The sequence below is a fragment of the Rhagoletis zephyria genome, unplaced genomic scaffold, assembly GCF_001687245.7.
Source record: "Rhagoletis zephyria isolate East Lansing unplaced genomic scaffold, Rhagoletis_zephyria_1.1 Rzeph_scaffold_05689, whole genome shotgun sequence".
In the NCBI taxonomy this organism is placed as follows: Eukaryota; Metazoa; Arthropoda; class Insecta; order Diptera; family Tephritidae; genus Rhagoletis; species Rhagoletis zephyria.
The window spans coordinates 1-13,065 of NW_016162772.1; the positions used below are offsets into that span (position 1 = coordinate 1).

The 13,065-nt window shown below is 37.2% G+C and overlaps 1 protein-coding gene across 6 annotated transcripts in view; it reads left to right on the plus strand.

The window, feature by feature from the left end:
* Nucleotides 1–16: 16 nt before the first annotated feature.
* shep (RNA binding motif single stranded interacting protein alan shepard) overlaps nt 17–13,065 on the plus strand; it is a 40,615-nt gene continuing 27,566 nt past the window's right edge. For 2 of the 6 annotated variants that reach the window (XM_017628031.1, XM_017628032.1), the window contains exons 1-4: nt 17–31; nt 456–694; nt 3,641–3,699; nt 4,748–4,839. In XM_017628031.1, the coding sequence (XP_017483520.1) occupies nt 579–694; nt 3,641–3,699; nt 4,748–4,839 (267 nt within the window). In that variant the 5' untranslated portion in view covers nt 17–31; nt 456–578. Of the gene's footprint in view, nt 32–455; nt 695–3,640; nt 3,700–4,747; nt 4,873–13,065 lie in introns of those variants that run through there. The other 4 variants (XM_017628028.1, XM_017628027.1, XM_017628029.1 and 1 more) reach the window with 3 other exon arrangements.

Below are 13,065 nucleotides of genomic sequence, written 5' to 3' on the forward strand. Positions count from 1 at the left end.
AATACATCCATAGATTCTTATATCAAAGTATGTGACTCTGACTAATGCAACTCACACAAAAAGTAATTCGCACAGTTCACGCCTCGACCATTCTACTTGTCGGTCGGCTAACTCGTGTTGATTTGTTGAAATCACATTAAGCCAACAACCGTAGGTACAAATGCGCACACAATCTCTTGCACTACCACCCGAATCGTCAATAAAAACAATAAAAACAAATAAAACATTAAGGCCGTATGTTGACATTTAGTTGACACAGGGCCAAGAAAACGAATATTTGTCTGGGCATTGTATGTACATTTGCAAAATTAATTGTACTATAAAATTTTCATTGTTCATTTTATGTCGCTTGCAATTGTACATACATACCTTTCTTAATTTTAAATATTGCATTTTAATGTTTGCGTTTTTTTTTCTTTTTCTTTTCATTTTTCTTTTTACTTTTCTCATTTCAGTACGGTCAGCGTGTACCAACTGCAGCATCGCCAAGTAATACAAATTCAAGCAGCTCATCCAATACCGGCTCACAGAGCGGAACTTTAAGTACTAGTCTGAGTAATACCAATACAAATACAACAATGGGTCCTAGTAACGGTACACAGCAACAAGGGGAACAATTGTCGAAAACAAATTTGTATATTAGAGGATTGCAACAAGGCACAACCGATAAGGATTTAGTAACTATGTGTGCACAGTGAGTATCAATCGCAATGTTTTTAAAGGCAATTTTATTTTTTATGCACATAAAATCGTAAAAAAACACAGAGAAAAGTTATTTGAAATGTCGTTTGCTGATTAAATTTTACTATCTGGGTTTCTAGTCTACTCTGGTCAGTAGTTATGACCGTGGCGAAGTCCCCAAAAAAAAAATCAAAAATTGTTATTTTACATGCATATTGTATGATGGTAAATATATGTATATAAGTATGGCCTTTTTGTAGAGAACGTCATGAAGATCGCAATGATTATCAAAAAAAAAATATATAGCTCATTTTTTGGTCCTGGTATATAACAAAAGTTATCATATATTCGACCTTAACAAAGCTTCATGCCAGTTTAAGGGAGGATTTTGAACAGGGACCGAACATAGCTATTAATTTAATTTTTTTTAGTACTAAGATTTTTATTTGGAAAATTTGATTTTTAGTTAGATCATGGCAAATCGATATTTTTTGTTTTTAGTTTCTTAGCCGATTATCATTGTTATTTTTTTCGGATAAATTTGAGCGCTAATTTGTAATTTTGATTTCTTCGATCAAAACTAATCACTTTTTATTTTTCATATTAAATACTATGTTTTTCGACGTCTTTGAACGCTTTAAATCTGGAATTAACAGTTATATGGTCGAAAAACTAAAAATCTGTTACTCTTGATTGAAAATGTAAAGATCAGAAATTAAGATTTAAATTTGGTCGCAAAAATACAAATCCAATTTTTATGATTAAATTATAAATTTTATTACAAAGATCGATGAGCACCGCCCTAATATTTAAGTATATATACATATCGAGCCCTAACCGCCAAAATAACGTAAGCGACATTTTTTTTTTTAATTTTCTTTTTGATGCAGAAATGCACCTAGATGCTCTAAGAATATTTCTTCATCAAAAACAAAATTTTGAAAAATATGTCGCTAACGTTATTTTGGAGGTTAGGGCTCGATATATACAGTGACTCAAACAAGCCTTCAAATGGTGATTTTTTTTTAATACTCATAATGTTTTTTAAATCAAATTTTTTTGTCAATATAACCAAACCTGTATAAATAATGTGCTAAAATTTCTAAAAATTTACACACCCAGAAATTTTCCTCAAATTCAGATTGAAAAGTTCGATGTTTGGATGTAAATTCGCAGATGTTTCCTAAATTTTGTATTGAGTTTGAATTTTTTATTTAATAAGTAATATTTCTATAAAAACTTTGCAAGAAAAATTTTCACTAGAAAAACATTGTGAATATTTAAAAATAAAATCGCTATGTGAAAGCTTGTTTAAGTCATTGTATATGTATGCATGTGTTTGTTACTCCACTGCCTGTATACTGAATTTCTATGACGTAAGCATCAACCTGAAATACAGAGCTATCTTTCCCTCTGTCGGTAAAGTGGATATTTCTGGGTTGTAAACCATAATTCCCTGTTATTTTTAATATTTTATTGAACTTTGTACCACGATTGTTTATAAGGAAAAATTGAAAAAGCAACAAAGTCTAAGCGGAAGAAGTGTTTTGTTCGAATCTACCTCCGATTAGATTTGTGATTTCATTCGTATATCCCAGAACATCAAAGAATTTTTCGCTAAGTAGGCAATGTGGAACATCCATATGGCTGATCCATAACAGAAGAGAGTTAACTCCGCCTTGTGGGCATCACATTGTGGCTAATAGCCTTACTTAGCTCCGTCCTGGCGTTGAAGTCATGGCCCTAGTTTGATGGCCACCTGTGATCCATCGACATGGCATTTCCCTTTGTTCCGGACGTACTACATAGTAAGTATGGATGAGAGACAGAGTATGAAAGAGTCATAGGGTCTCTTAAAGAACCCGACCTCATTAGGGTGCATACGTCTTTGAGAGGATTCGGAGGATTTTAACAACAGATTCATTATCCGCAAGTCCTGTGCAAATGTTAATGCTTGAGTCCCTTCAAGTACCTCTTCTCTCCTTGTTGTACCCTGTGAAGGCATGTTTATATTCGACCCCTTCACAATGGCTTATAACGTGTCTGGGAGGAAGTTCGGCTTTAAGCACTACGTACGGCTATAATAAAAAAACCTTAACTTCGAGCAATATCACTAAAGTCTAAGTAGAAAGTGACCAAAATAAAGGTTCAGTAATTACCTATTACCTTTAAGCGCTACGCGAGCGAGCTTAAAGTCATTATTGATTTCGGCTATCTGTGTAGATGTTTACCTCCTTTACCCATGACGCCTAATTGAGCTGACAATCGACTCTTTCCAGTGATCTAGAAGATAATATCTGCGGTTGATAGAGATATGCCTGCAAAAGGCTCCTACACCGACCCTTCCGTCAAGCTTCGGCCCATCGATGCAGAAGCACACTGATGCTTCCTTGCAACTGCTGCCTCCCGTGCACTCATCTAGGGGAGATTTGAGAGAGAGCTCATTGATACCAGTCTAGCCAAGCAGGGATCCGAGAAGTCTTCTTGTATGAACCTTTCTCTGTCGACTTCACCTTGTCTTAAACTATGCACATTTGCTGAATGCATATTGAGCTCCTTACAGGCGAGCAGGAGGACTAATAAGCAGATAAATCCACCTCTCCCGGGTTTGTGAGCACAAACGAGACAGAGGGATAAAACATATTACAAGCTGTTGTATATTTCCTATGATAGATATGTAGTTGAACCCATGATAAAAACATAGCAAGGTATAACCGTTCTCTCAATTTGTCGTTTGCTTTCTCAGCTCGTCCTTTTTGGTAAACTCTGGAATGAGAAAAACATTTATATAATTAGAAATATTTGACCTTAATACAAATAAAATAAAGCATTGTACAGAGAACTATTCGTAGTAATTATTTTGCTCGTTCTTTGAAGTGCATAAAGAATAGAACAATTCATTGAAATAAAAGTTTTTTGTTTGCAAATTTAAAAAAATTCTTTTTCTTCTCCTTTTCAGATATGGAACAATTATATCCACCAAGGCTATTTTAGATAAAACAACAAACAAATGTAAAGGTATTTTTTTTCTTCACCATTTCTCATCTTTATTATTTAGTACGTGTGTTTTTGTTGTAAGAATCTGAATTTGTTAAGTTCAAGTACAATATACAAATCGAACAAGATGGCATATATTGGTTGAATTTTAAATTTAAATAAAGTTTAAAGAATATTCCATTGGTTTAAAAAGGAAAATTTTTAACTTGTAGCTCGTATGTAAAGCAATTTGAATTGCGTTTTTTTTTTTTGAAATCTGAATATTTTTGTTTCTCATACAATTTTTTACATACATAATTAAAAAAAAATTAACTCTTTGTATATAAGTACATAATTTTATATTTAAAAGGCAACGGAAAATTAAAAAAAAATATAATTTCGCATCTCTGAACTTTACTGCAAAACGTTCTACGTCAATTATTGCCCTCGGTGCTTAAATGAACTTTTCGATTGTATCTGAACGCTGCTGTTAATCGTTCCTCTTTGTCAACCAAAGGTAGAGAGTTTTTTCTTTGGTTTACGGGAGTACAACGATTTCCAGAAGTATTTCAGTACGGTTAATAGACCATCTAAGCGACAAAGGGTAATAATTGACATATGTAGAACGTTTTACAGTATCACCGACGATATGTATTTTCACTCACTGTTTTATCGAAAATGACAATAATAGTAATAATAATGTTTAACTCTTAACCAAACAAATAAGTGCCGATTCTGTATTTTGTATCTTAACTTATTTTTTAGATTTTCAACCAGATCACTCAATTTTATTATTGCATTTTATTAATTTTTAAAAAATATTGCTAATCTCTTTTGTTTTTTTTTTCTTTTACCTCTTCGAAAATTTTGTTTTTGTTTTTCTCTGGTCCATTTGTAAAACTTTGTTTCGATTTAATTTTAATCCTCTCGATGCATTCATCAATGTTAAAAATTCAAAAAAAAAAAAATACATTATTTATTTCCATTTCGAAATTAAATTTTATTTTATTCGTTAAAAATAATTTGTTTGAACAAAATAAACGCTAATCTCACGTGGCGAAAACAAAAACAAAATATTCTTTCTTTTCAGGCTACGGCTTTGTCGATTTCGAGTTGCCAGCATACGCCGAGGGCGCCGTCAAGGGACTACAAGCAAAGGGCGTTCAAGCTCAGATGGCCAAAGTGGGTATCTGGGTGCTTCATAGGCCGGCCATTGTACGTTTGTTTGCATGCAAGTAATACTCACCCCCCACCCCCACTTCTATATAGTTGGTCTATATATTTTATCTACATTTTTTTATATATTTAATTTTTTTTTTTTGTGGTTTTTGTTGGTTTTGTTCTTGATAATTTGGTGTACAGTCTCATTTCGATGATTTTCTTGAATTAGTTGTGGTTGGTTTTTAACAAGAGAAAAACAGCAATAAGTCTTGTCTTTTTTGTTTTTTTTTTGGGTGTTTTTTTATAATTTCTCGTAAACAGGCTAGGCTTAACATTGTTGCTGCTACTCAAATGCAACGCTTAAAAATTAACTACTTACAACCGCAAGTTTGCTATCTTTGCTGGCACGCTTGAATTAAGCTATAAAATTTATCACATTAAAAACTGCATTGCTACACAGTAAGGATAACGACCTCTAGAGGGTGTGTGTTTGTGTGCTTCGTCTCACCTACTGTTTTTATGAGTTGCTCAGCATAATAATGACTTGACAATTATCAGCGTGTACACTGCTCCAACCAGATATTTGTTAGGACCAATACCCAACTAGTCCTTACTACTGACTACTTACTTTAATTACATACATGCGTATCTACAATTTGTCAAAAATGGAAAGTGACACTTAAGATGGCACAACGCCAAAAGCGGGTTTCCGTTTTACGGAACTCACTCCCTTGGGACAGTCGGATATTTTTTCAAATGAAGACCTTAAGACATCAAAGTTATCTCGGTTGGTCCAAAGGACATTTGCTACGGCTGAGGTGTACTCGTCTACTTTCCTCAGTAAATAGATAACACAACCGTGGTTGTAGTGAATTGACCGCCTCGCTAATCTGCATTTCCGAATCGTTTCTAGTCATTGCATTGGCTATTTCGTTGCCTTCGAAATTGACATGAGGCCCGCAGAGAGAGAGACGATGACGTGATTTGCTGATGCTGGCGATGCGCAAGATTTACGATCAATTTTTGACTTTAGACTGTCAACGAATATACTGACTTTCGTTTATAAAGCCAAATTTTCTATAGAATCCCGCGCTAATTTATTTTTTCAGCTTTGAGCTATTACTATGTATGGTAAGCCTATCATTTCTCGTCCCTAGGCCAGCGTCTTATTCATCCCTAGTTGGATATTGTATAGGAATGCCTAAGCGGAAGTCCTACAAAACCGACATAAAATCTGTCTTGGTCCGGCCAGGCAAACAGAACTGAGGAATCTTTCTTCTCCTTTAGAGCAAGACAATTTCCGTTTTGTTAACTTCTAGCCCTTTTTTCCCCCACCCAGAAAAAATACCCAGAGCTGATTCCATTAGTCCATAGGAATAATTTTCATAAATACTATGATCTAAAACTCGAAAGTAGAGTACAAAAATCATTTCCAGCAATTCTTCGAAAGAAAACATTTCGCAAAAAAGTAGATAGTGTATATAGACCGCAGCACACTATGCACTGTTGCGTTCAAAACTATTGCCAAACACATTATCTTATCCGGGATCTCTTCTTTTGAAAGAATATAAAAGCCACTTTGTGGTCGAAGGATGACTGACTCTGCACTATAAATAGGTGGGTCTAAAATGGAAAAGCGAGTAGGCACTGCCACATACTATTTAGCGTCAGTGGCAACGAGCAGTCACTCATTCGGCAAATGCATCAATAGAAGATGAGCCGATTTCGCAAGCAGTAAAACGGAAGCACTTCCTGTACACGATCCAGTGGACAAGAAAGATGTAGACTAAAACACAACACTGCAGACTTGCAATCACGATATGGGGAGCTTATCACAGCAACTTCCCAATATTTATTTTATCTCTGATCAAGATAGGCGCTATGCTGCTAGTTGGTGTACTGTTTACTTACCTTTAAGTTAGGTCTAACCCATGGTAAGATGTGCATGAGAGCATGAGATGCGGAAGGAATGAGAAGACTGTGGAGTTCATCTTTTCTGAGCATCCAACTCTTGGTAGGCAGGTGCGCTGTCTACTGGATGTAGGTTTTCAACCGTAGTTGGAAGCAACCGAGAAAAAAGTGCGATAAGAAACTGGTTTTATTTTGCAGCACTGGTAGGTAATCTGGTAACAGCATACAAGTTCTGGAGTGACAGTGCTTGGCCTGATATATATCTGGGTCGTTCCGGTTACGTCGGCCCGACTGTCGTGGGAACGACGAAAAACTTGTTATGAAGTACCTTGAGCCACGGTGGATTTTTTACGCTAAACGAAGTTTTTTGAATGAAATCCGGAACTTCATCGACTGGATACAGACCCCAGCGCCTATTCATACTCACAATCATATGGCACTTACCATTCATTGTTCTAATTATCGCCGTTCAGGCCAAATAAAAGTAATGGAAAGTTGTCATGTGCTGCCTCGTTATAACTATAACTAGACTATAAAGTAGTTATGGCACCCACATAATTGCCTTTAGATAATACTATGTATGTAATGTGTGGTGCTGAACTTTGATTACTTTTGGGTGCATTGAAGTTTACCATCGCTTTCTTTGGAGCAATATCGTGCAAATGTACATATGTATGTATGTATATTTTTATACCTTTCATTAACATGAAATGGTATGTTTATAAGTAACAGAAGAAGTTGAGATAGAGCCATCAATAACTGTACCAAAATGATAAGATTGTCGAGCTGAGTCAATTTACAAAGATCGGATTAGGTTAGGTTAGGAGGGCGTTTGTGGAATATTCCATACTTCCACTCGTTAACAGAATTGTCCATTGTGAGTGCCGTTTTTAAGCGAGTGTCAGGAGGAGAGCGGTACCCATAATCGTGAGAGGGTAGCTTCAAGTCATTCTAAAGAAGCGTAAGCCCAAGTGCTTTAGGCGCTTCGTCTATAGACCTTGACATCGGCCGAGAAAGTGATCAATTGACTCTTCCTAATCCTCATCACGGCAGCTTCTGCAGGGAGTACTTGTTGTTATTCGCCACCATTGAAGCATTGCGGCTATAGCACAGTGTCCTGTGATGACGCCGGTAAGGGCTCTTACTGCAGTTCTATTAAGTTGCAGTATGTCCCTCGCCTTTTTCCTACTAAGTCGCGGCCACGATGTATTCATCAATTTTCCTAATGTGATCACTAAACAGTGGTAGTACGGAGCTATCCGCTTCTTCAATTGGCATCTCTGAGCCGCATCTGGCCATCTCATCAGTCGACGCGTGGGGCGACATTTCCATACAATTCCCGATTTCACAATTTTAGATCGTATTGTCTCCCAGTGCTGCTTGACTGTCGTCAAAGATAATGGCTTTGTCTTCTGGAACTCTACTACTAAGTAAGAGACTAGCCGCCCTCTACTAATATTGAAAAATGCAGCGATTACAGGTGAAATATGTTCCTCAGGTGCGCTACTCACTGCCCCCAATATGCCAAGGCGTGTGAGTCTTTGCCCTTTCCTTTTAGTTTCCTGTTATACCCTTTATCTAGAGCCCTCCACCATACCAAGGGCCCGTCGGTTGCAATTGGCCGGATGATTGTGGTGTCCCCATTGCTTTCCAAATGACCTTTTGTGCGTATAGTATGCTGCTGGAGATTTCTTGGCTGTCTCCTCTAAATTCTTTTTCCACTTAAACTTGGAGTCCAGAATGATTTCGAGATATTTTGCCTCTGAGGAGAGTTTCAAAGTAGTTTCCCCCAATTTCGGCAGAGAAAAGTTGGTACTTTAGTTTTTATTGTAAACATTACCAGTTATGTCTTGGAGAGGTTAATCCCGAATCCATTCTGGTGGGCCTACTTAGAGGTATCACCTAATGGACTATCCATTAGTTCACTTATCGTTGGCAGGAATTTGGCAGTCATAAGTATCACTAAGTCGTCGGCATAGGCGAAACCCTAATTATCCTTGTTTTAAAAATCTCCAGAATTTCGTTCGCCACCAGGAGCCGGAGGAGATGGCATAGTACAGCCCCTTCAGGCGTACCCCTGTTGGTTTTCTGTCTCACACCATGGAGTCAATCCATGCCACCATAAGGCGCTCTATTCCTAGCTCAGAGAGTGCCTTGCTTATCGCCTCCGTTCGGGTATTATTGATCGGGTTATTTTATCCCATAGCTTCCATGCAGCTGATTGTTGTTGTGATTGACCAGATGACGTTGCAATATGAAATAGGAATTAATCGGCTAGGTGGCGCAGCAGTCGAGATATTTGGAAAATCTGTCAGATTTATTTCATATTTTAAATGAAAAGAAATAACTCCGCTAAAACTTTAACGGTTAGATGGTACGGGGGTCGGCTTTTGATTTTTCTATTAACCACTAAGTAAAGTTTGTCTTCAAATTTTTTTATTTACTTCTTACTAATTAATAACATAAAGTCTACTAAGAAAATTGTCAAGGTCTTTGCTCTCTAAGCGGAATCTCCCATACCATTGATTTTTCAGATATGTACATACATATAAGTTTTCGGGATATGTCTCCTTTACGTAGGCAGTTAAAACTTTGGAATTTTGTGACCCATTTTCTTATCGATCGTACCTATCGAGCTTACAGTGAAAATCATTAAAAATCTGTACTTTGTAAGTTGTATCATCCATACCATTGATGGTTCAAATATAACATAACTCATCTATCTATGTATTTATGTAGTCAAAGTGATAATTTTGAAAACCACTTTATTATAATCTCTAGCTTCCAACAAACTATTTAATCCCACATGCAGTAGTAGGTTGATGTTGAATTTTCTGATTTTCGTGAAAGGTATGAAGCCTTGGGCATACCTGAAGACAGTACTGTCCTTACTTGTTACAATTAGGTATGTATGTGCCTAACTACACTGTATGTATGTCCTTACGAGTTCAAAGAACTTCGCTAATTGTTGCCATTCGCTGTGATAGCCATCCCTTGAGCCTTCACGCTCCGTCTCTCTTTAATCTCTCTCTCTCTCTCTCTCTCTGTCTCTCTCGCTTTCTCTCTGTTTCTCATTCTTCTTGATTTCATAGCATTTTTTTATGCCACTACAATGATGGATCATAAAAGGAAAATGACATTATTCGTAGTCGCACTGCATGGCGCCTTTACCGTACACCCACTTACTGATATGTATACATACATACAAATGTATATAGTACATATGTATGTCCGTACATATTCGTGCCTGGAGCTACACACAAATGGCTGGCAAACAGTGATTATTATACGATTTTTACATTGTTATTGGCGGCCGCAAAGGTGTGGTGGTTAGCAGTGCGCGCTTCCACTCCGCAGCGCCTGGGTTCAACCCAACACCAAAAAATAAAAAATAAAAGTTTTTTCACTAACAGCGGTCGCCCCTCGGCAGGCAATGGCAAACCTCCGAGTGTATTTCTGCCATGAAAACCAGCTTCTCATAAAAATGCAATCGCCGTTCGGAGTCGGCGTAAAACTGTAGGTCCCTCCGCTTTGTGTGACGAAATCAAGGCGCACACGCTACAAATCGGAGGAGAAGCTCGGCCAAATACTAACATATGTACAAATGTGTAAGCGCCCATCTATTATTATTATTATTATTTTACATTGTTGCCGCGCATCGATGCGCGACAATAACTTAGCCAATTGCCATTGCTTGCTGTTGCTAGTCACAATTACATATACATACATAATTACATTCCAAGGAACTTTTGCAATATAAAATGAGCCTGGCGGCAGCGATGTTCCTTATGTTCCACGAAAAAGTAATTTAATTAGCCGGAATTCTATACACAACAGTAATTCGCGGCGCTAACGGCCAGCCATCTAATAATAATAACTGGCGATAGTGCAACGCTTGTACAAGTTACCAGAAAGTCGTTTTAACAACTTTTATTATTTCTATGTAAAGTACACATATTTATTTTACTTTACAACTTTTTTGTGCTAATTTTTTATGAGGAAATACAAATTCTTTTCGAAAGTTGACGCGCAAACGCAAGGTAACTTGACTTGAATACTTTCTTATAAGTAATTAGTACCTATGTACTTAAAATAGGTATTTAACTTATTTTCCAATTACCGCTTTACAATTTTCTTTACACATTTCTTGTTCGTTTTTTAGTTTATTCTCTTAGTTTTTGTTTTTTTGTAGTTTTCCCCAATGTCCCAAATACCTTTACTATTAGTAAAATACGCGTAGATACCAAACATACTTGAAACAAATGTAGTACATTCATTAGCAAAAAAAAATTCAATAGACATTCTTAGTATGAGTATATTATACATGTATGTATGTTTTTTTGTATTATTTGTAAAAACCATTATTATCCTTTTGGATACGACTTTAATTTAGGATGTAATTACCATTTTCTTACACATTTGGTATGAAAATTATACATATTTAGATCATCGTATATGTAAATGTATGTAGCTGTAGTTTGAGAGCGCTGCGGAAGGTTTTATGCAGAAGTGGATGTAAAATAAATATTTAAATCGAATGATATTTTTTAGCGAATTAAGACCCCACAACCTCGTCTTTGGTGCCAGCTTTTATATGCATCTTCATTTAATTGAACAAAAAGTATTCCAAGGCCTAGAACATTTCTAATGCTCAATGGCTGGAAACTGGAGAATGAGTCCGGCGGTAGAGTCTTTTTAAAACAACTGTAAAATGATAATTTCGTCTATCAGACTATATATAGTACTGACTTTGAGGTGGAGTTACCAAAAATACGAAAAGCAAATAAGCAATATTTCCATTCACCCAGGTAGCTATTAGGCTTTTAATCTCTTACTTACATCTCCAAATACTAGTCTACTCTGAAAATCGATTAGTAAGGCGGCATAGTCCTATACCAGACAACGAGATGTCAGATTCGTTCGTTTTCGCGCTCCTGGTAGGGTTTTGCACAAGAATGATAGAATACAAGATTGCGCCGATCAGAGAGGATTTTTGAATAACTTTTGTGTGACGTCACACTGGTGCAATTGCGAGAGAGAAATGCCAAAACGTGAGCAAGAATGGAAGAAGAAGAAAAAATGTTGCAAGGAAAATGTAAACAAGATGCACCAGTGTGACGTCATGCAAACGACGATTCTGTCAATTTCGTTAAGAGAGGAATAGCGGTCCGAGATCGGCGCAACCTTTGTATTCTCTCAATCGTGGGTTTTGCATGCTCTTTGTATTCTTCCATGATCATATTCCCTTAAAGAGCACTCTTTTACAAAGAGAGCATAGTGAATAATCAAGGCATTAGGGGTCCGCGGTAGCCGAGTGGTTAGAGGTGCGAACTTCCACTCTGTAGCCGCCTGACTGTCAACAACAAAGGCAAGTTAATATGGAGCTAGGTCGACCATGCCCACCAGCCTTGGCGCTATGTGGATTGCTATATCTCAGCCTGAAATCACAACAGTGATCTGGGACTCTCTTAAAGATAACTCCTGAGAGAAGACGCCAGATCCTGTTCCGATATCCATTTTGGAGCCATCCGCTAAAATGTGTATTTCGTCATCGCTGAGAGCAATACTAAATTCCCAGAAACTTCTTTCGGGACAATGGACATCGAAATTTCGAAACTTAGTTTCCGTGATCTGATAGTCGCGGCCACTGTATTCCACCGCCACTATGTCGTGGGTTGTGGTGTGACCCTTGCAAGTTGTTCGTAGTCTGTAGCTAGTTTTAGCCCTTTTTTAAAGGAATTTGGTTACCACTAAAAACGATTCGCGGCAACACTGGTGGTTACTTCCGATAAGTTTCTCTCTTTTTCACCGCTCATAACCAAAGTCGCAACTGGAGTACAGCGTTTCTCAACTACACTGTACCAATATGGTATCCGTAGTTTGTGTTACGCAGTAAACGAGGTTACAGGAGGAACAAATTTCCATTATGGTGAGTTCTAGAGTATGGAGAGTAATGGCGCACATGAATTTAGGTCTTACGAATCCAAGTCAGAAGCCAAATATCTCAATGTGATGCAGATCCTCTGATCATATGTGCGACTAACGACTTTTCCTCTTAAATTGCTTTGAAGACATTCAATGTCAAGGCAAGAAAGCAAAAATCTGTATTCCAAACCATTTTAAATATTAGAGACAGTTCGGGCCGGTCTTTACGATTGGAAAACCCAACTGACAATAAATTTTCTTCAAAAGGTTGATCGATGAGTCGATAAAGGCGTGAACGTGCGGCAATCCATTGGCTGAACCGTTTGGTCAAGCAGTTGTTTAATAATTTGGTTAATCCAAGCTGCGATAATCACCGAATTGATCTAAAGAAATACTACGTTCACTGCGTAT